Genomic DNA, 24,987 nt, shown 5'->3' on the forward strand with positions numbered 1-24,987 from the left:
TTTCCTCCCCTGTTTGTCTCTACTCTCACTCATCAGGTCTCAGCTTCAAAGCTTTTTCCTGAGGGAAGGGAGGTCTTCCCAACCCAAGGACATGCTCAGATGACACACAGGAGGGGTATCCTCTAGGGCAGGGATTATGCTGCCTCCTACATTGATGAGTGCCTGACACTGGGCACAGACAGTGCTTGGCATTTTTTTTTAACTTTTTATTTTGTATTGGAGTATAGTTGATTAACAGTGTTGTTTAGTTTCAGGTGTACAACAAAGTGATTCAGTTATACATATACATGTATCTATTCTTTTTCAAATTCTTTTCCCAATTAGGTTGTTACATAATACTGAGCAGAGTTCCCTGTGCTGTACAGTAGGTCCTTGTTGGTTTTCCATTTTAAATGTAGCAGTGTGTACACCTCGATCCCAAACTCCCTAACTATCCCTGCCTCCCACCCTTCCCCCCGGGGAACCATAAGTTCGTTCTCTAAGTGCTTGACATTTAATACATCGTGTTCGTTTGAAGGCCTAATCCAAGAAACAAGCAGTTAATAAAGCTTTGCAGCCCAGTTAAAATTTCAGTCTGATGTTATCTGGCTTCTTAAAGAGTGATAAGAATTGACTTTTGAAGAAGAAAAAAGAAAGGAAGAAACAAAGAAAGAGAAAGGAAACTGATTCATCATTGATGCTGTGAGTTTTCATTCATTTCTCAGCATGTCTCCCTCACAATACCGAAATCAAGTATCCTGTCCTCTTCAAAGTCTTGTCTGACCTCCTCAGACAGGCAGTAGTCCTCTCTTCCATGATCACACAGAGCTCATTCCTAGCCTGGCTTCTTTGCCTCCTTTTATCCTGCCCTACTAGGTCACTAGCTACTTAAGGTTGTGAACTGGGTCTTTGGCTCTTCTGCCTCATTCTACCTTTCCTAGGACCTAGCATATTGCTTAGCATAGAGTAAGCACTCACATTTGCTGAAATGATTAAATGTTGGTGCAAAAAATAGAACATCTATTCATTTAACCAACATTCAATAAATATTTATTGAGAACCCAACTGTTTACCAGGAACTGTTTTTGGTGCTTGGAATACATCAATTAAAAATTCCCTATTCAAATAAACATTTTAGAAGTTTTTAACTTTTCCAAAAGCTAGAGTAATGGTTTCCAGGTTTGTTTTGTAACTGTGTTTACCTAAGAGATGCACACAGATACCTAGTACAGGTTGCTAAATACTAGGTGTTAAATTCCAAGGTTCTGATTAACAGTTAAGCTTAATAGTATCTCTGCAGTTGTGGATGAACCTAGTACCCTGAAGCTGTGTATTCAGTAAAGGCAATACAAAAAGGTAGCTGAGTTAGCAAATGATTTCTGTCCACCAGTTTCCCATGGGCACAAGTATAATGGTGAAGATTCTTTGCAGTTTTTCATTATAGGCATCCTAAAATGGCCTGAAGGTTAAAAGACTAGCAATCTTGAATCAGTTCCAAAAATTGTACTTAATTAAATTTTGTTTTTTTAAAAAGTGCCTAGTCCTTCTTGAGAAACTAAGCTTCTCTTTAGTATGCTTAAATCAAATTCACCTAGAAATATATTGTTTCTGTATGTTTGTTTTAAACTAGAATCATTAAAAATGCACAGAAATTTCATGCTGTGCAATCTTTATCTTTTCTAATGATGCTACTTCAGTTGTAGAGTGTTTAAACAACTAGAACTTGCTCATTACCAGTCATTTTGACATTGTGGATGATATATGGAATGTAGCAATTCATGTCAATTATTATCCACTGGCATACTTCATTTCTGAGCCAGCAAGCACAGATTTTAGGAGCAAACCTTCAGTGTTAATTGGAAAATCAATAAACTTCTGATGGAATGAATTTTGTACTTTCTATTTCCTTAATTTTACAAGCTGCCTCAATTTAAATCCATGGTGTTAGCCCCATTCATATTATTTTGGGGAAAGGCAGATGGTGACATTTTATTCTTCTATTCTGTCAAGGGGACATGTATTACATTATTTCCAGATTTATACTAACAGGACTTAAACTTTCTTAAAGGGCTTCACAGCACTGCAGACTTCATAAACAGGTCCTCTCATTTGTCATAGAACTTTAGTCCCTGCAGATGAAGTACAGCAGCAATTATATCTAAGATAGGGACACTCTATAAGGAGTTTAGGGGCAGAGAATGAACGTCCTCTGCAGTCAAAGCATAGGGGCTGGCAGGAATTACTCCTGCTGGAGCCAGTAGAGGCTGAAGGCTTCCCTCTGGAGGGAAGTGGAATAGGCAGGGTTTCATCCTGGCTGAATCTGCATCTCAGGTCAAGGCCCTTAGAAATCCTATAAACTTATTAGCCACCATCGCCATATGTTCCTGGAAAGACCCATCCTTAACAAGACTGTGAAATAATAAAGTTATTTTATGGTCCAGTTTCTCTTTCCAGATCCATCAACTGCAACATCATGGAAATATTACTAGAGTTAAATTTTGACCCCAATTTTGAGCCTGGCTCTGTCATTTATCAGTGACATGACTTGGGGATATCAATACACCTCCGTGAGACAATATGTTCCTCTGTACCATGCAGCCAACAGCACATAATCCACAGGTTTGCTGCAAAGATTACATAGGTTGATGTATGTAAAACAGCTTAGTCAACTGATCTATATTCTTGAAAAAAAAGATCTAGAAAGTGACAAAGTGAGAACTTCTTACCACCTCCTCTTCTTCCACCCTTGTATGAACTACAATCCCCTATTGCCTGGATCTTGGCAGTAGCCTTCTAACCAGTCCTCCCCAGACTGTTCTCAACTCAGCAGTCAAAGTAGTCTTTCTAAAATGTAAGAAGGGTCGTGACGTTCTTCTGTTAAAAAATCCTCCAGCAACTTACATCTCACCGAGTAAATGCCAAAATCCTGAAAATGCCAGGAGACCCTCCTTCTGTCTTTCTGGCATTGCCCCTTATTAGTCTCCCCTTGCTCGCTCTGGATTCCTTGATCTTCCTCCTATTCAACAGGCACCTCCTGCTTGAGGACCTTTTCATTGGACACCTGATCCATTAGCGGCAGCTACCGTCATCCGTGCTCGTCCCTCAGACACCCACCTGGTTGTACGTGCACCTGCTTCAAACCTTTCCCTAAATATTGCTGTCTGAGTAAAGCTCACCCAACTACCCTATTTAAAACCACAAGCCACTTCTCTCTTCCCAATATTGCTGACTCCGCTGTGTTTTTTCTGTAGCACTAATCACCATGTAGTATGCCATGTATTTTACTTACTTACTCTGTTTATTATTTATTGCCTGTCTTCCATCCATTTCCCCCAATATAAATTCCAAGAATGCAAGGATCTATATTTATTTGTTTCATTTATGTATCCCATTTGTAGAATGAATAAATGGATGATATTTCTGACCAGATATTTTTGAGGTTGGTATTTTTAAAGGAAACTTCAGAGAGAAGCAGAGAGCTTGGTAGAGAGTACTTTTTAAATGTGGGATAAAAGTGACTGAGTAGTGGAAGGAGAAATGGTGCAATAGAATTTAATGAACAGAACTAAAACTGAGATTATTTATGTTCCAGAGAATGGTTTAAAATTCCCAGTTTCTAAACACGTTAAGTATTCAGCTTAGTTCTCCCTTTGTGATTTCTATGAAAATTGGAAAATATTCTGTTTTTAAATTTTAGTGATGTTGAAAGAATGGATAACATTTAGTGAAACGGAACAATGATGTTGTTTCTGTTAGAATGTATATCTCAATCATTACATCTTTCAGCAAAAGAAGCACCCCATTCTGTATTTATCTTTCAATCAATTTATTGGATGTAAAAACAATCTGTGAAAGCTACAATTACAAACCCTCCTTTGAAATCAGAGAAAGAGCTTTGTAAGAGGCAGAAGCAGGATTTTTTGTTGCTGTTTTTGTTTTAAGAGAGGCTGTGACAGTCCTGTACTCCAGCTGCTTTTGTCCAGAGCACACAGACACATATTCCTTCTGGGAGGTCTTGTTTGTCAGAAACATGCTAATGTGATAAGGGCTGGGAGGTGAAGGGTATACAGCACAGTTTAGATTTTACATTTGTTTTGTTGTGAGAAAAAACTGTGACTTTTTCAGGCTTCCATTTCAAGAAAGTGTTTTAAACTTTGTGTTTCCATGCCTCTGGTTGGGTAGGGGACAAGTAGCTTTTGACAAAAGACAAAGTTAATGGTTACCTAGCATTTATTTCTTACCCATTCCTAGAATATTCTTTGGGACCTTTGGTCTCACTTTTTATGAAGAAAGGCTTCAAGAATTGGGAAAGGTGGAAGTAGAACAAATTAGGAAAAAACATACGCGCAGGCTCAGCGGCCATGGCTCACGGACCTAGCCGCTCCGCGGCACATGGGATGTTCCTGGACAGGGGCACGAACCCGCATCCCCTGCATCGGCAGGCGGACTCTCAACCACTGTGCCACCAGGGAAGCCCAGGAAAAAAACCTTTTTAAATATTTTTAGAGCTTTCCCAGAGATTGGGGGAGATGACATTTTACTCGTGGTCTTTAATAGTAGGACCCCTTGTAGGGCCTCGATTATGTGTGTGACCTCAAATGGGAATGGCCACATGGATGGTCTTGGGATGCTGGGCGCTGACTCTTAAGGCTCAGCCCTTCAGGTAGAATTGCCTCCTCCCCCCAACACACAAAACACACGTGGACATACAAACACACATACACACACGCATACACAAATGTGCACACAGACACATCTATAATGAGGTGCCTTTTAAGGGTAGTGGGCAGAGTGACCTTCATTGAATATCCTAGATGGCATGAAACCTCTACTGTTCTTGTATTACACTGAGGAGGAAGTGTCATATTGAAGCTTGGTTACATTTTCTTACTTTTTTCAGAAACATGGAGGGTCAGAACAGGCCATCTGATTTACTGAAAGAGAATAATGTGAAATTTCTTGCTTCCAAGTTTTATAGAATAAAAGTTATACTTGTTAAAATGGTTCAAAAGGGAACCTGAGGGAGGTTTTATAATTTATCAAGTTCTCACACTGGTCTTTTTTAAGCTACAAGAGGTCTGGGCAAGACCATTGACATGTCATCTCTCAACCCAGTTACAGTGAGTTACAGTGAGCTGGGAGTTTACACGGATTATTATAACTAACAAAAAGACCCCACTTTCTATAAGATATTCATACAATTGAGGTAGCACGTATTTGCATCTGCATAGCACCATACTTCAGAGCTCGGTCTCCAGCTCAAATCTACAGTGTCTGTTCCTTCCAGAATGTGGAAATTGACTGTGAGGTCATGCATTTTATCTTTGCTTTCCAAAGCTAAATGGAAAGAAAGTGATACTGAAATATCTAGCAATTCAATCCGCTGAGTGGAAAATCTGAAATATTCCAGTCCAACATTTGTTTTCAAATTTACCACAGAGATTATTTTTTAAAGTTTTAGCTGCTCTTGCCTCTCTTACATAATGCTTGGTACTGCACTCTGCTGAGAATAAACAAGCACAAACACCAGCATTTCAAACATGGGTTCTGTGCTCTGTGGGTTTGTGGGAAATACTTTCTGTGGTTAATTCCCCTGGGCCACCCACCCCTGTGGCCTTGGGTCAGGAACTTCTTACCTGAAACAGTTCCTGGTGTGCTTCATAGTGTAATGGCGGGGCAAGATGTTAGGGGAAACTTGGGCTTCCAAAAAATCGACAGTACGGACACCAAGCACAAAGTGACTAAGCACTCGGCTTGACCACATCACAGTGTGGGGTTTGAGGATTCGCTTCTGGGAACCTCCAGTTCTTGAGAAAGGAGAAGATGTGGTGCAAATGAGTGTTCACAGAAGCTCAGATGTTTGCTTAAAATTTATGACAAACCGTATTACTCCAGGCTTCTTGTGCTTATGCAGCAGACATAGACCCAACTCAACCTTAACACATGAGCAATGTTAGAAAGCACCAAGACTCTATCCTGGCTCCTTTGAAAGCCAAGTTCCTTGACATCACAGTTTACGATCACTCCTCATCTTTACATTCTCTCATCATCTCATTCTCTCATCATCCCATTCTGTCTGTAACACAGTAGTATAATTTATGCTTACATTATGTCACGTCAACAGAACTCACTTGGATTGCTCAAACCATCCCATTGCCAGAGCCATTGGACGTTTATTAGTCCTTATCCCATTTAATCTTCCTTCAGTACTTGGCGTAGTTGACTAGTTCCTGTTTCTCGAAACCTTCTCCTCCCTTGATTTTGACAGTACCTGGTTCAACATCTTCTCAATTATCTTCTTTTCAAGTATAATTTTATTGAATGACTGTTCTGCATTATGAACTAATACAAAAAGTAGAAGTCATGATGAGTTGAGAATCATTTCTGCAGTCCTGGGCATTGCCCTAGGGTCTTTGACTTTGCAGAGCTATATAGAAAAGTGTTTAAAACCATGGCTATTATAACCAATCTATCTGAGTTCAAATGCTAGCCCTTTCGTTTGGTGGCTGTTCAGAAGGGATTCCTCAGAGAGCAGACTCTGAGATGAAGATAGGTGTGTAGGATGTTAATTAAGGAGTGCTCTTGAGATCAACACTGTGGGGATTAAGGAGGGAAGCAGGATTGGGCAAAAAAAGAAGTAGAGCTATGTGGATTCTCATCAAAGCCAAACTTGTGTGAAGCTGGAATGGGCTTTCAGAGTTAAGTGAAGCTGGGGAGGGCCTTTGTAACCCTGTATCTATCAATCATTGGTTGCAGGCTGCCACTAGGAAGGGTATCATGACTTTGGGCAATGTGGCTGTCTTCCCTTACTGGGGCTAGGAGCTGAGGACAGTCAGGTAGCAACACTGCCAGCCATTAGAGGCATATGTCCTGATCCTAAAGGGAGTCTGGGCAGAGCTTCACAGTTTGCATTACCATAGCTCTATATCCTTGGGGAAATTATTTAAATTCTCTGTGCCTCACTTTCTATAGCCATGGAATGGGAATAATGATAGTACCTACCACATGGGTTTGTTGTGATGGCTTAAAATGATATCTGACACATAGTAAGTGCCTGGTAAAATCAGTTATTATCTTAATTCCATAGCCACTCAAGACAGCTGCAGAAATAACCTTGTGCTACAGGGCTAAATTCAATAGATTGCCAAACCATAAGCATGCCCACATTCAATCCATGCATTCTATTGATTCTTTGTTTTAAATATCTTTCTTACTCATGACCTCTTCTCCAGCCCCAACCTTGCTACTTCTCTGGGTCAGATCCTTAGTTGCTGTTGTCGAGACTATTGTGTTTGCCTCCAATCTTTCTTCTTCCCAAATAATCCTTTATAGATAGCTAATGATCTTTTATACAAATTCAAACCCAACCATCATTTTCCTGCTTAAAATCCCATTTCCAGTAAGGCAGAGTACAAGTTTCTTAGCATATGGACAACCACATCATCTATTGCCACTCCCTTATATGTAACTAATTTTCCAGCAACAGCTAATTTACTCTTTTTTTTAATTGAAGTATAGTTGATTTACAATATTGTGCTAATTACTTTGAAGTCATCAATCTCTTGCATAGCTCTGGGACCTTAACCGATTGTTTTGTGGGTTTAACTTCTCTCCACAGCTAAAATATCTTCTCTTCTATGAAGCTTTCTTCAACTCATATATGTGAGTGTAGAAATACACACAGACTTTCCTTTCTCTGCCGGTGGAAAAATTACTTTCTCTCTCCTCTATGTTACCCTGCCTTCTCTATTCAGCCTGGATTAAAGTCCTTAACATGTTGTCTCATAATGTCTTACGGTGAGCCCTGAGATTGGGCAGTCCTAGGTTTAAATCCTAACTCAGCCTTTATTAGTTAAGTGACCTTGGACCAATTACACCCTTGATTTTCTCAGCTTACCTTGGAAGTTCCCTGTCAAGATTAAATGAGAAAATATGTACAAAATGCGCTAAGCATGTACTCAGTATTAACAGATACGAGTATTATCGTGGTTGCCTGCATGTCTCCTCCATTTAGTTATGAGCTCCTAAGAGGAGCTTTATCGTATACGTCTTGGTTTCCTTGACATCTAGGAGAGTGTCTGGCACATTAAATGACTAATTGCTGGATACATGGTTAAGGAAAGGTTTGATACATATCATATATCATACTGAAATTGCACAGTAGTGTAAAGGACAGACTTTTGGAAAAAGTGAAATGTCAAGTGTATGACACAGAAACTTAAGGAGCTGTTATCTCTATTTTAAAATGAGAATGCTTCATAATCTTCTTTTTGAGAAAGTGAAAGATACTTCAAACGTGAATTCATATGTGGTCGTGTCATCTCAGGTAGAGAAACATTATTTTCCTTCCGCTGACAGGAATAAAAATCACAATGGCTAACTAATGGTAGTGTGGTATTTATTCATTCATTCATTCATTCAGAAATTATCTGAATGTTAACCATACTAGGTACAAGCAATTAAAAGATGAACAAAGACAAATCTCTGAGCCTCAATTTCTATCACTAAGAGAGAGGGAATAATGGTAGTTACCTCATTGTGGTTGTTGGGAGAATCAAGTAAGTCAATACGTGTAATGAGCTTAGAGTAAGTCTTGGCACATAAACAGTACTTATTATCATATTGTTGTTTTGAAATTTTTTAAGAAACTGTAGTGCTTTCCATCAACAAATTACCATAAAGCTGTGAACATGTGAATGCATGCCTGTGGAACTAACCATATTTCACATCAAAGATAACGACTACCCTACCCCTCACCTACAATTTGGAGTTATTGTGTGAAAAAGTATTTATAATTATTCATCCTGTATTTTCTATGAAGATTTCAAAATTCCACTGATGACTCTGGGATGGAGGGATGGAAGTTGTGAGAGAGCATCACATCATGTTGGGTTCTAATCACCCCAGATGGAAACCATATTTAAAGGTCCAATGTATTCTTTGGAAGGAAAGACGTAGGGTGGTGCCAGTGTTACATCATATTCCAGACCAGATTAAAGGTTTCTGGAGTTGTGGTTGTGCACACCCTGTTTCATGGTTGTGAGAATCCACTCCACAACCAAGGGTACATGGAGCTTCCTCCAACATTCCATCTCTGAAATATGCAGACCAAATGAAATATCACGTGGCAATAACTGATTATCAGTCACGAGTCTAGATGGTTCTCATTCATTAAAACAAATCATTTGAGTACTCACTCCCCGCCAGGTATTAGGATAGACATGAGGGTACCAACAAGAAGAAAACACTTACCCTCTAGCCAGGAAAGTTCCAATTAGTGGAGGAAAGAGACAAGTAAAGAATTCCAAAACAGTACAGTAATAGAGGCATATAAAATTCACAGTAATGAGACCTGGGAAGTGAGAACAGGGCGCTGTTAGATACAGAGGAGGCTGCTTTCAGGGAGGTATAACCTAAGCTGAGTTTTGAAGAATACATAAAAGTTAATTATCAAACAAGATAGTGTAATGAGAAGAGCATTTTAATCAGAAGAAAGAATTAAGGCCAGAAATCTTGGTGTGTTTGGGAAACTACAAGTATTTCAACATGTTCTGGACATACAGTTTGATGTGGAAATTGTTGGGAATTGAGGCTGAAGAGGGCTTTTTGTCTTGTATGTCTTGTCGAGGAATTTAAGCCTTATTCTGTGGACAGTTGGGGCCTCTGAATGATTTTGATTGACAAAACAGAAAAACAATCTTATTTTCTTGCTTTAGATGTCACCTCTGGCGGCAGTGTGGAAAATGGGGAGGGGGAAGTAATCGGAGATTCTTGCATAATTAAAGTCATAAATGATGAGAGTCAACATTTATGTCATTATGATGAAAATGGAGAGAAGGGGTAGATTACACACAGATTACAGTGATAAAACTTAGAGGATTAGCTTGAAGTCACTGATTAACTTGAAGCGTTGGATGAAAAAGTAGAAAAGTAGTTGAAAAAGATCACTGTATTTCTCACATAAGCATATCAGTTGGTGAATAGTGACGCTGATGACTGTCATGGAACATGTAGTTGAAGGAGATGGGGTAAATTACATGAAGGGCCAGACCATACAGAGGGCCTCCCCATTCCCCTGTGTCTTACTGAAAACACTTATCCTGGTTATTCAGAGTTCTTTCTGTTGATCATGTTAGAAGTTAATCCAGAAGAAGGATAAATAGGAGGAAGAATTACATATTATGTATATATTATGCTACACTTGACCTTAATTCAACTTACAGTGACAATTGAGCATTCATAGAGGGTAAATGTAATTTTTAAATTTATTTATCTATTTATTTATGGCTGTGTTGGGTCTTCGTTTCTGTGCAAGGGCTTTCTCTAGTTGTGGCAAGCGGGGGCCACTCTTCATCGCGGTGCGCGGACCTCTCACTATCGCGGCCTCTCTTGTTGCGGAGCACAGGCTCCAGACGCACAGGCTCAGTAATTGTGGCTCACGGGCCCAGTTGCTCTGCGGCACATGGGATCTTCCCAGACCAGGGCTCGAACCTGTGTCCCCTGCATAGGCAGACAGATTCTCAACCACTGCGCCACCAAGGAAGCCCTAAATGTAATTTTTAAAGCCCATATATATGACATCTTAGGGAATAAGACTTTGATTTGGAAAACACTGTATTAATAATGATGATGATGATGATGGTGATAACATATTAACTTGGCACTTACTGTGTATCAAGCACAGCATTAACCTGCAAGTACCATTAATCTTCCCATTTTACAGATGAGGAAATTTGAGACTTAGAGACTTTGGTCACCCACTGTTAAGAAGTTAACCAGGGTTCAAAGTGAAGTCCTCCCATGTTGTGGAATGAGCAGAGGGTTGGAAATTCAGAAATTCGGTTTAGAGTCCTCGTTTAGCTATCTAGTGGCAAGGCAACCATCATGTCACCCTTCGTCTGTAGAATATGCGTTGAGGGATGGGTTGCTAGGGTAGGGAGGAATTGGAAAAGTTGAAATTTTTGAAGGCTCTGTAGCCCCTTCAACCTTTGCATTCTGTGGTTTTGACTGTATAACGGAGTATTCACTCTGATAGTGACTCTGGGCTCAAAGGGATATGGTGACTGAGCCACACAATCTACTGAGAGGACAGGCACATCACCAAAAGGAAGGCATGCCATTGTCCAGTCAGTGTGGCTGTTGGTTTAGTTCATGCATTTTTTAAAGCTCTTCTCCAAGATCCTCATGGCTATGAATTTTTCTGTTTGTTTGTTTTTGTTTTTTTTTGCAGTACGCGGGCCTCTCACTGTTGTGGCCCGTCCTGCCGCGGAGCACAGGCTCCGGACGCGCAGGCTCAGCGGCCATGGCTCACGGGCCTAGCCGCTCCGCGGCATGTGAGATCTTCCCGGACCGGGGCACGAACCCGGGTCCCCTGCATCGGCAGGCGGACTCTCAACCACTGCGCCACCAGAGAAGCCCATGGCTATGGTTTTGTACTCAGCCTAAGTATTGCCCTTTTCTTAATAGAGAAAGTAATAAGAGCAGTTTCTCTGGAAAAGGAAAAGCTTGTTCTTTAATAAACAAAGGTCTTCTTGGCCATTGTCTGTGTTTTAAAACAATTCAGAAAGGGACTTTTTGTGATGTGTTCTCTTGAATTTTGTCATCTCTCTTTCACCTTGTAGTTCTGCTGCCCAAATATGGTAGACTAGAAGCCCTTCTAAGTCGAGATTTGGAGAGTCTGAATATTTCCAGGAAAACCCACAGAAGGGTCTTTTCAGGCTGCAGATGGGGACAGAAAAATATCAGGGGGTAAAAATCTCAGAAATGTCTAACTTTGGTTTTTTACATTGGGATATTACCTGCTGGTTCATTTTGGCTGCAGGGAAGTTATTGGGGCTTTGGGGTAATTCACTCTCTTTAGAGATAAAATAGTGGCCACTTTGGTCATTTAAAGCTCTGTGATGTTAGTCCCACTCTTGGGCTTTAGAAGAAAAGACATGTACGTTGAAGACAAACACCGGCTCTGCCATTTATTAGCTGTGTGGAGCCCAGATACTATTCCTGAACTTCCATTTCTCATCTGTAAAATAGGAATCGAATCTTTATTTCAAAGTTTATCATGCAGTTGAAATGCAATAATACATGTAATATGCTTAGTCCAGTGCCTACCTGTAGTTCAATAGATGAGAACTAATCACATCATTCAAAAACAGCAAAGACTAATACTTTGAGTTAGCAGAAGTAATACAAATAACATAGTATTCCCTGTTCATTGAGCAAGACCACCTACGGAATGTTTTCTTCCACCTTTTTGCCTCTTTAGCCTCTTTATAGCATATGAGTAACAATCACAATAGATGCTGTGTCAATAAGCAAGAAGAATGGAAAATATTTAATGCAATACGCTTGTGTGCATGGAAGTTTCTATCAGAAATTACAGTGCTTATGATCTGAATTCTTCTAAAAGGAAATTTAAGCTCAGAATGCTTTGTATGTGCATTAGCTATTATTTGGTACTTTCAGGAATATCCGCTATCTATGGTTGGTTGTGTTTATTTGTGAAAAGCAGAAATAGGAAGAAGAGATATGAAACTGTGCTGGATTAAAAAGAGTGCCTGAGGCATGGACAGAATATTAATATCGTTTGCACAAAAATGGGCTGAGCCAGTTGAGCTCAGATATCAAACCTATCTGTATACAGGAGGATGTTAATTTTCAGTGAAAATCCTTGGATAGATGCCAGTAAATTCCGGGAAAAGGAAATAATATTATACAGATTTCTTCTCTGCGATCTTTGATGTCCACAGAGAAACCCTTTCTGAAAAGACAACTATTTTCTTCTTTGGCTCATCTTTGAGAATTGCTGCAGCTAGGTCATTTTGTACCCAAAGACCACCACGAAGTTCAGAGAGGGTGGGAGGGGCCTTCCCATTAAATCCTTGGTCAACCATTTGCATTTTCCAAAAGTTAGTTGACAATTACAAGGTTTGGGAACTTTCAGTTATAATTGCACTGCAAAAATAATAAGAGGAAACAGGCAGAGGTTATGTTAACAGGCCCCTGGTGGCTGTCAAGGACCTGTGGTTCAGCCTTTGAAGTCAGTTTCAGTAGATTTTCATGTGATATAAGTGGAGTAAAATGCCCCCCTTTCAGGTTTCACAAGTGATATTGTTTAATGTACTGATATTGTTTCTTGTAAATTTGTTTTAGGGAGTTATTTCCTCTGACTATTATTTCAGAACTCCTCTATTAAGCTAAGCAAAACAGGGGGTTGAAATTACATCTCTATTTCTATTTTTATGTTATTTAAAAAAATTAATTTAAGCACACGTTATTTTTTTTAAAAAAAGTAAAACAGACACAGAAAGCTAAAAGAACGTGAAGTAACAATCTCCCTTCCCTAGTCTCTCGTCATATCCCTTTCAAATCTCTTTTTTTTAATATGTCCAAAAAATACGAAAACAAAAACAAATTTTATGTGTAGACCCAGTCATATAGCAGACCCACTATATTGTATATTTTACCCAAATAGGTATATAAAATACTATTGAGTACTTTGATTTCTCACTTAACATATCTTGGAGACTTTTCAATATTATTGCATACAGATCTATTGTATTCTTTTTAACATCTGCACATCATCCTGTTGTTTGGATAAACCATAATGTATACAACCAGTGATTTCTGTATCTTGTTACTACAAATAACACTGTAATGAACAGGATAAATTCCTTACATGGTATTTCTGGGTCAGAGGATAAGTGCATTTAAAATTTTGACATATATATAAATTAAGTTCCTACTAAGAGTATGTGCGAGTGCTTATTTTAGGCAGGTATTCTATTGTCGCTATGTGAGTGTTGTCCTCTACACCAGGTTGAAGGTGTGGTGTCAGTCGATGTAAGCAGAATAAGTAAATAAAGGATAGAAACTTGGGTACAGCAAAGGTGTTAGTCAGGGTCCCATAGGGGAACAGAAGACACACTCAAATTGAAATAATTTAAGGATGAGTCATTTACAAAGAGACTATTTACAATGATGCAAGTGGATAGAGGGGAAACCCATGGAATCATGCAATAATCTGCAGGTGGTGAATAGCAGCTGAGTTGTTACCACCTCTGAGCCATAATGGAGAGAGAAGATATTGGACCTCAAGGGGAGTCACGTGGAGAAGTTCACCTTGAGAGGAGCAGTAGCCTTACATTGAAGGTCAAGGTATCATGAGAGTTCCCATCCCTGCAGTGTCACGGGGGCTTCCCGTTGACTTAGCCAAGCAGAAGCCAAAATATATTCCCCTTCAATGGGGTCCATATGGGTCAACTTCACACAGCAAATAGGGCAGTTGAAAAGAGTAGATCTGAAGGGGAAAAAAAATTCACATCACCCCAACACAAAGATGATTTCTATCATTATTGATTTCCAGAATCACCCATTCCAAACCAGATAAGGACCCATACAACCTTTATACCTATCTAGGAGAAAAGTCTGTATTTTTTTCTGGTAAAGTGTATCTTTTCCATTATCTAATTATTTTATTTTGTGAGTTATCTAAGGGGAGGGACCATATCTAACTTATTCATCACACTTTTAGCAGAACCCAGAACAGTGCCTGACACAGATGAAGCACTTAATAACTAGTTGTTGGATAAATAAATGCCAGAAAAAATTTCTTGTTTCTGAATTTGACATTTTATAATGTTATTTAAGCCAAGTTCTTCATTATTAATGAATTATTCACTGCTGGTTGTTGGAAATTATCTTCTGAAGGATGGCTGGACTCTAGTGCTTTCATGAGACACCAGCCCTAGAGGTGAAATCATACTTAACTTGGTTCTTCCCAGGTGTATGGGATTTTACTCATATACAAAGCATAGTTGATGGGAATAATTACAAACATATAAATGGCATTCGAGGTGATGGGATGTTTCCATTCCTGCTCTCTCCAAAATGGTTTTTTTTTCCCTTCAGGTTTATTGAGATTAAACTGACAAATAAAATTGTGTGTATTTAAAGTGTACAATGTGACGATTTGATACATCATTACCACAAATTAATTAACACTTAATTCATCACCTCCCATGGTTACTATAATTACCACGCTCTACATTAGATCCTCAGTCCCCAAAGTTTTCTGAATCCTAAATTGATCATCTCAAGCGTCTATACACAGTATGAACTTCCTTGGTAGAAACTTTTCTTTTGCCCGTGTACACCTAGATTATTATTCTTGGAAGCCTTCTCTGACTGATACTCATTCCATAAAAGCAATGATCACATTGAACTGTATTTTTTTCTCTCAAGTGACTGTATTAAATACAAAATTTTGTTGTCTAGCTGTCCTAAGGTTTGGGCCCTGTCTTTTTCATCATGTCTTTTTCATCTTTTTCATCCACAACATGAATCTTGGCACTTAACAGAAGCTCAATAAATAGAAGTTGAATTTATTCAGGAGTTCAACATTCTTCTTCCCTTTTCTAGGCTCTTCTGGACATATCCCTAGACTTTGGAGATGCAGCAAGAAAGCTGATTCTCACTCTCTTCTGCTGCTGAATAGAGAGCCTGAAAACGAACACGGTAATGAGAATAAACTTGGGTTTTAATATGAGACCAAGCGGGGCTCACATCTCAGTTTTGCCGTTTCTAGCTTGATAACCTTGAGTATTATTCAACTTCTCTAAAGTTGCTGAGAGAATGTAATAGGATTAGGTACACAGTAAATTCACTGACATGATAAAATACCAGCTTTCCTTCTTCTGTCACCTTCTTTCCCCTTAAGGGTATCAAAAATTGTGCTCTGGTTAAAGTCAAAGGATGGGGCAGTGGACTTAAATGGGGGATTTAAGAAGCTTCTTGTAATTTTAGAAAACGGGCATGGCATAATGGGAATCAACATTCTTCCATTAAACTTCCCTTTCCAGGAGATGTGAAGACTTAATCTTAGTACTACTTTAACTAAATGAACAACTGAACAAAATACCACGGGGGTTTATGTACATTCACTCCCCCTTTTTCTCTGCAACCTGGTATTTAGACTTGTTTTCAGAACGTATTTCAATGAATGGGTGTTGGTGTTGAAATGGTGATGTTATACCCTCATTCTCATTCATTCGTGAATTTGTGATCCACCTTTGTGAATCTTCAGATCAATCATGGATATCTTATTCTTGAGCTAACCTGTCCACACGACTTAATAAACACGCCTGAGTTGTTTCCCAACCTTACCAGACCCTGCCCCTCAAACGCTGCTCTCCCTCTCTTGCTTATCTCCAGCCACATTACCTTTCTTTGAGTTCTTTGCAATTTTGCACGACCGTCTAAGTATTATACATAAAATTACGATACATATAAAATTATAATATACATTAAACTTATATAGAAAATTACAATATACATAAAATTAAATATACACAAGAGTAGCCGTCTTACTAATAGCATTAAATTATATCACCCAAATTCTGTTTCTGAAGGCTCGGGATTCACAGTCTGTGGCACGTATAGCATTGTCCCTTTGCCCCTGCTGACGTCAGCAGCCCCCTCTCCCACCATGCTGTCTCTTAAGCCTTTATGCCAGTCAGGCAGAACCTTCTCTTGGCTTCACCAAGGCCTTCTTTTTTATTCTGGAACACGCTCTTACTTCTGTTTATATCTATTGTGCCCCACCTCAACGCCCAATTCCACTTACATCCCCAGGGTCAGTTGCCTCTGCTCACCCTTCAGTTTTCAACTTGAAACAGTCGCTTCTACAGAAGGCTTTCCTGACCCCTCCTAGGGTCACACCCCCTGCTAGGTCATCCATAGCACACTGCCCTTCTCTGGATAGCACTTCCCCTATGTCAATGTTAAAGCTGATTTAAATTTCTTTTTTTAATTTAATTTTTATTTTATACTGGAGTACAGTTGATTTACAATGTTGTGCTGGTTTCAGGTGTACAGCAAAGTGATTCAGTTATACATATACATGTGATTTAACTTTCTGACTCTTTCTCCAGTCTATAAGACCTAAGAGGAGAGAACCTATGGCTGTCTCATTTCTTGTTATATATCCAGTGTCTGGCATAGTGCGTGTTCCATAGAAGATGCTAAGTAAATAATTACCAATTAAAACTCTAAGCTAAAGCCGTAAGGGTATTTGGTTTAGAATGATATTAGTTTCCTTCTGCTGCTCTAGCAAATTGCCATAAATTTAATAGTTTAAGATGATGTAAATTTATTATCTCACAGTTCTGGAGGTCAGAAGCCCCCAAATGGATCTCACCACACTAAAATCGAGGTGTTGGTGGAGTTATTTAACGTTGGACGCTCTGAGGGAGATTTTGTTTTCTTGCCTTTTCCAGCTCCTAGAAGCTTTGGCTTGGGGCCCTTTCCTCCATCTTCAAATCCAGCAACATTGGACCAAGTCCTCTCATGCTGCCATTTCTTTACCTCTCTCTTCTTCCTCTCTCTTCTACTTTTAATGACCCTTGCGATTACATTTGAACTATCCAGATAATCCAAGATGAGGCCTTTATTTTAAGTTCAGCTGATTAGTAACCTAAATTCCATCTGCCCCCTTCATTCCCCTTTGCCATGTAACCTAAAGTAGTCATAGATTCTAAAAGATGAGAGCATGGGCATCTTTGGGGGCCGACATTCTGCCTATCGTAAGAATGGTACTATTTTATTCACCTTCGTATCTTTAAAATGAGAGGTGAGGTGAGTGGACCTCAAAGGAATTATCTATCTCTGGCCCAAGCAGTAGAGATAATATTAAATTATTAAATGGATGTATTCTACTCCTTTCTTCCTGTAAATTGTGTTTGGCTATAACAACTCCAAGTCATGAGACATAAAACACCAGAAAGAAGAAAGCAGATGCCAACCACAACAATGGCATCATTAGTTGGGCTTGACTCGTAAATGAGTTATTATTTTGTTTTCCTTTTGGGGGCGCCTAGCATGGCTATAGTCTTAAAAGCAGACATTCTTTTTTTTTTTTTAAACATCTTTACTGGAGTATAATTGCTCTACAATGGTGTGTTAGTTTCTGCTTTATAAGAAGTGAATCAGCTATACATATACATATGTTCCCATATCTCCTCCCTCTTGAATCTCCCTCCCACCCTCCCTATCCCACCCCTCTAGGTGGTCACAAAGCACCGAGCTGATCTCCCTGTGCTGTGCGGCTGCTTCCCACTAGCTATCTACCTTACGTTTGGTAGTGTATATATGTCCATGCCTCTCTCTCGCTTTGTCACAGCTTACCCTTCCCCCTCCCCGTATCCTCAAGTCCATTCTCTAGTAGGTCTGTGTCTTTATTCCTGTCTTACCCCTAGGTTCTTCATGACATTTTTTTTTCTTACATCCCATATATATGTGTTAGCATACGGTATTTATCTTTCTCTAAAAGCAGACATCCTTTAAAGAGAAAAAGTTGTTCTCTTTAATATCTTTAATATTTAAATTCTTTAATATCTCATTGGCACATCAAGGTGGAAGGTTGAAAATTTTGCTTTATTCTAAACCATTTGAAATGAAATTCAGGATATGATGTAAGGGATGTAGTTATCACAAAGAGAAGAGCAAAAGCCCATCCCTCCTAGTCCAGTGGCATGTAGGGAGAAAGAGGAAGGTCAATGGGAAACATGTAGTAAAACAGGTATTCTGTGACTTTCTGCTTTGTTTAAATCCATAACGAGAATACCCATACAGATATGAGATTTACTAGTCAAGTCCTTAGTGGCAAGATGTATATTCAAGGCTTTGAGCAAAGAAAATTTGATGAAAGGACCACTTACAGAGAGGTGTGGGCAGGATTAAAGGAACCAGTAATAGATGGAGAAACACCAAGAACTATCAACAGAGGCGGAGGACCAGAAGGGGGAGATGGGTTTTGGGATCCACAAGAGTAAGAGTTTTAACTGTACGCAAGAGGGTCATTCAACGGGAGTTGTGGCCATTGATAGAAGAAAGAGCCACTGTCAAACTATGCCCCTGCAGGGGGAGTGTGGAGGGAACACCTCCACTTTTCTCTCTCCCTACCTCCTGATCTCCAACTGGTGCCCCTCTCTAATTTGGCAAATTCAAACCTGGAAGCCATAAGGCAAGTGAGACTGTGATCTGGTCTATAAAGGACAGTCCCCCAGGAAAAAATAACAGGAGCAAATGGAGAATAACTCACATAGAATAGAACTAACATCTGAACATAGGGGGTTATGCCTGGGCATAACCCGGGTGAAACTTCACCTTTAGTTTGGCACCATGCAAAAGGGGTACACAAATGCTTGTCTAAGAGCGGACTTCTGGGGAACTTAGCCCCAAACGCGGATGGAGCTGGGTTTCAAACCTATTTGCCTTCCTCCAAAACCCATGTTATTATCTACCACCACCTAATGCTGGCTCTTGTTGTCAGATCCTCAGGAGAGAACCTGCTGGAGCAGCATTTCTTTTTTCCAGTCTGATCTGCAAATGATGGAGTACCATTTAATTCTTGCAGGAGACTCTGAAGGTTTTTTTTTTTTTTAATGGCATTTCCTCCATACATCAATTCAGTAGAAAAACACTATAGGAATGCAGTTTCAATATTTTTATGAAATGGATCCAAGACTAAAAGAATACCACCTAACAGAATTGCTGAGTGCTAATGAGTTTGAACTCTTAATTTTCCTAAACTGTACTAAGTGGGTTCAAATTTTTACCTTGCCTCTTACTGTATTATGACTCTGGAAAACTGTTTGAATTGATTGTACCTCATTTTCTGTACCTGTGAGGTTGAGGTAAAATAAGATAGCTTTTAGGATTAAATATTTTAATACAGCTAAAGTCCTTACAAGAGTGGTTGGTATATATTAAACAAGACTCAGTAAATGTTATTATTACATGTCTTAACAACAACACCTTCTGCTTTTATTCAAGAAACTTTTAGTGAGCAACCACTCTGCGGGAAGACCTATAAGAAATGGTTTCTGTACTTAACATCAGAATTTGGTAGGAAAAACAGACTGTCAATATAAGGTGGTGCATGACAAGACAGAGGGAGTCATAGAGGTCTGGGTTATATTACCTACCATCATTTATTGGTGTTGTCACAAATTCAGACTGGCCAGACATTGGTTGAGATGTGAAATAGGCAAGAAGGAAAAACCAGATTTTGTTAAATGTTACCTCTAGCGTTTATGATTAATATGGCAGTTGTTCCTTATTTATGATTCATTAATTATGCTTTTGAATTTTTGTTTCTTTAAGGTTTTATCTTACTTTTTAAAAAGTCTTTCAAGAAATAACTCTGGTTTTATGGACTTTTCACTAGGGCAGCAGCCCAAAGACACAGGTTCATTTGCTGGTACTACAAATGACTAGCTTTGTGATGCTGGACCATCCTCTCTGAGCATCCTCATCTATAAAATGAACCTGACATCCACCCTTTCTGCTGCCCTAGTAGAACATTATGAGGACCAATAAGCTAAATGGATGTGCTAGTAAGAGTGTTAAAAACATAAGACTTTGTGCAAATGTAGAGAAGGAAGTTGTCACCCCATGATATACCCTGAGATAAGACTATAGTTGTTCAGGACACAGGGTTTGGATTTCAGATATACTTGGGTTTGAATCCTGGCTTTGCCACTTATCAGCTGTGCAAACTTGGTTGAGTAAATGATCTTTTTGAACCTCATTTTATGTAATGGATCATTTTGAGGATTGGTTGAGGTCGTATGTAGAAAATGCTTAGCACATTGTTAAGCTCATAGCTCAATAAGCTGTTTTTTTTTTTTTTTTTTTTTAACTATTCCTTATACTGCAGCTTGGGTAGGAACGTATTGTAGTAATCAAGTGAAGACGCAATCTTGCACCTAAAATTTACAACCAAGAGTCGTAGCAGAAGAGAGAAACCACCCATATTTGTATTTGTCTCCCTGGCTCAGCAAGATGACTTAAGGAAGTTTTGAAATGTTAGAATTCAGACAAGCATTATGGAAAGACAAAACACTGTCCCAAACTGTGCCTGTAGCATATGCGGAAAGTAGATGAGGCTCATCACTGATCATTTAAATGGGGGATTTATTAAACTAGATAAGTATCTAGAATTTCTGATAAATTCTGTTTCTGCTTCTTATCCAACCACTTTTATGCTTTTAATCATTAACACCTCTGAAGTTACACGGGGCATGTAACACTTTTATCACTCAGACTTTCCTCTCAAAAGACACATAAAAGATTGCAAGGACTTGCAGACACCAGAAACAATAGCAGGAAGCCAGAGAATTTGCCTAAAAATTGAAGGTGAGTCAAATAGGAAAAGTCTTCGTAACCAGGAGCAACCAGACAGCGTCTAATGTGACCTTGCCACATAAAAGACTCTGTTATAACAAAAAAACCCACCAGTACCCTAAGCTGTAGAGTTTTGCCAAAAACACACATGAAAAAACATTTCCTGTCTGTACTGAACTACCAAGTTGCTGTGACATTATGTGTCTGGGTGTGACTTTCAATATAGGTAAACAATTTTGCTTTTTTTTTCAAAGATAACATTACCAACAGTGTATTCCAGACTCAAATTCTGGTTGTTTTCTTATTCAATGTTTATTGAAACTTCATATTCTTTTCATAACTGACCTCTATTTTTATATATGTATATAGACATGTATATATGTGTGTATACACACACACACACACACACACACACACACACACATTAAATGGATATCTGGGGGGCAAAGAAATCCTAGACCATTAGGGCTAGAAGAAAACTTCATAGTGACTTAGCCCAACTCTATCTTTTAATAGATGCAAATACTAAATCCAAGAAAGGACAATGATTTTTTTGGCTCACAGAAGTAGGACTCAGACCCCCAGATGTTCTTCTTTGTATTTTTTTCTACCTTTCCACTATATAATGCTGCCTTTCAAAGTAAGAAAACAAAAACAAACCTTAAAAATGCACAATAGAACAAATACCTGTACAGGGGAATGTTTACTATTGTGGATATGGGAAACACTAAAGCTAGGGAGATCCCATATCCTAGTTTGCCAAGAGTAGTTCAGTGTGCACCTGTTGTCCTGTTGTAATAATCAGTACTACCCCATCTGCTCTCACAATTGTGTGATTTGGAAGATAATTTATACGGTCACCTTAATGAAAGCACAAGTTTCTCGTTGAAGGTAAAGAGCCACATTTTACTTGCGAAGAATCTGAAGGTCCATTCTAAAACTTGGCCTCCCATAAGGAAATCCACACAACCTATTACAAGAGCTTGGGATTAAAAAGGCGGTGTGGGTGGGAGATGCTGTGTACTTGAAAATGAGCAAGGTCACACACCATGGCCATAGTAGAGCTAACCGTTGCCACAAAGACCCAAGCACGTATGTGTGGCTTTGCAAGATGTCTTCAATGAGAATTTTCGTTCTGCTTTTCTTTTTGTTTGTTTTTAACAAACAACATGAAAGTACATGAAAGAATAGTCAGGCTATGCTGTGACTGTAAAAACTCAGCTGGGAGTTGAAACCCAAATTCATGTCTCAGCAAAGTGTGACTTGAGGCTGGTTGCTCTAATCTCTGGATCTTATGTTCTATAAGATAAAAGGATTGAATGAGACTATCTCTGTTTCTTTCCAGCTCCAGTTTTAGACTCCCATGGATTTGTTAATTAACTTCCATGATTTTATCCTTTCCCAGGAAAATGTATTACCCTTACCCACACCCTCACCTCCACCATCACCAATTTGTCCCAAGCTCTCGATGAAATGTCCTCAGAAATTTCCGAAAGCGGGATAAATGGGAACCACAAAGAACTTCTCCTCCTGAAATTTGCCTTAGACTTTAATACAACTTAACACAACCTAACAACATAAGGTTGAAACAGTGAGAGCCCATCTCTCCATCCCAGGGTCCTGACTGGGACAGATGTCACTTGCATGTCTCATGTTTTTATTTTATTAGCTCAGTGGCAAACTAAGGCTCTGCCTGTACGTGTGGAATGGATAAAATATGCCATGGCCAATCGGCTCAACTCTGCTTTTACCCCCAATTGGTTCAGACCACAGCCCAGCAACTCATGATGACGATAGACAAAACTGAAACGATGAGATTAGATATGCTATAACCTCATTTGATGGCATGCATAGACCTAGCCTCATTTTTTCCAGACTCCATTGCTGAGTTTTAATGAGAAGTCCAAAAGGTCAATTACTTTTTGACTGACTGTATGAAGAGAAAATTGATAGCTGGGGAAAGTTGATTGTATTATTCACTCTGCACACACAGCAAATTGGTTTTCTATTTATGGAGAATGTTTTTAATTAGTGCTTGAATTGTGCATTAAAATTGGGCAACTATAAATAGTTAACAGCTGTGATATTTTATACCTTAAAATTCAAAACATTTTCCCCCCTCATTTGATGAATTCTAACCCATAGCTCTCTGTTTACATGTTTGCTATTTTGGTTCTGTGTAATTCTAGAAATAACTAGTTTCAGACAGTTATGGTTTAGTGAACGCAGGGAATTGCTTTTGCTAAAATTATTGTTGCTTGTTTCTAAAACTCCTACAGAATAAATCTACGGTCTTCAGAAAAGCAGAAGTTATTTCCAATGACACACACTATTTGCTGAAAATTTACGGTAGATTGACTCATGCATCTTTGCATTGTACTTAAATTAAAATACTATAGCTTTGGTTGCAGGGTAGATGTGTCAGTGGCCTCCCTGCGGCTTGACGGTTTGTTTTGATAGGACAGAGAAAGTTTACCTAATTATAGGAGGCTCATTATTGGTTCTGAAGGAGGAAAAAAGTCATCTCAACATTGATTTCTCCTGGAAATGAATCATGCAGTTGTATAACTTTTAGCACCACTGTCTGTCTCCATCTATGATCTTTTTTTTTCTTTTAGTTAATGTGAAGTTTGTCATTTCAAATAATGTCTGATGTCTGGCCCCAGGCTATTTGTAGATTTATCCTAGCCAACATGTGTCACTCATCTTTGTTTAGAATCTGCAACCTTCATCCTAGCAACCTCTTTTTATTTTATCCTTGCTTTTGCTTCCTTGGTGGCTCTGTACAGATTATAATGGGCTCTCTCAGAAAAAGTATGATTAAGGGTGGGTGTCGTAAGTCCATAGATGTATAGTAAATTGGAATTCTTGACATGAATTTATCATTCAGGTAAATATTGGCTGCATCTTATTTCAACAGTTGCTTGGCCCATATTTTATAGTGGCCGACCCATCCTTTTAATGGTGTCACTTAAAGAAACAATAGACAGTTCAAACTATTCACTCAACACATCCAATCTCTAAACTGAAGCTGGAGATGTCAGAATTCTCCGAATATGAAAAAAAGATGCCTTGATTTTCAAACAATTGTAATTTTAAAATTAGACTTTCATGATTTTTATGTGGTATTTGCTTTGTTTACCTGCTTACTAAACACACAAATAAAAAATGGATTCCAGCATGTTGTTGCCTATTTAGGAATCAATTTCTTTTCATTTAACCCTGATCCTGAGCCATTGACTGTCTTCCTATGGCCTTATGGGTTAGTCAATGACTTCACCACACATTGAACCATAGAATTTTCTACCTCACCTTTAGCTTGTGTATGAAGTAACCAACATGAACTTGCACGTCAAGAATTCAGCTAAGAACATGATGAGGTCTTGGGAAGAGCATTCCCTTAGGAAACTCCTAAATGCTGATTTAGCTCTCCTAGGTAATCTGGCTCTCCTACTGTGGACTCTATTCCAAAATGGTTTTTTTTTTTTTTTTTTGAATATATACCAACATGTATTAATGGGTGTTTTCTCAAAAGAGACAGTACGTCATTATCACAAAGGAGCAGCCACTTTCAAATAAAAGAGTATATGGATTAGTGTACAAGGTAAACATTCTGGGTACATCCGAGCCTTGGGGAAACTGGTTTACCACTTTGGCTCTGTTGCCACATGGGTAGTGGATCAGGCAGCCAGAAAAGCATGGACTCATTTCAGCTGTGGAAGTTCAGGGCGTGACTCCAAGCCAGAAGCGTGGCCATGGCCAGCTGTCTCAAGCCTCTGTGTGTACTCAGTAACCAAGAGTATGTTACAGCATATGCTGTGTCAG

At 39.0% G+C, this 24,987-nt stretch overlaps 1 protein-coding gene across 2 annotated transcripts in view; it reads left to right on the plus strand.

Moving 5' to 3' along the window:
* Positions 1 to 24,987, plus strand: part of COLEC10 (collectin subfamily member 10) — a 170,933-nt gene that overhangs the window by 90,308 nt on the left and 55,638 nt on the right. For both annotated transcript variants that reach the window (XM_059995098.1, XM_059995099.1), the window contains one exon: positions 15,397 to 15,492. In XM_059995098.1, the coding sequence (XP_059851081.1) occupies positions 15,397 to 15,492 (96 nt within the window). The remainder of the gene's footprint in view (positions 1 to 15,396; positions 15,493 to 24,987) is intronic.

Source organism: Delphinus delphis, chromosome 17 (genome assembly GCF_949987515.2).
Source record: "Delphinus delphis chromosome 17, mDelDel1.2, whole genome shotgun sequence".
Lineage (NCBI taxonomy): Eukaryota > Metazoa > Chordata > Mammalia > Artiodactyla > Delphinidae > Delphinus > Delphinus delphis.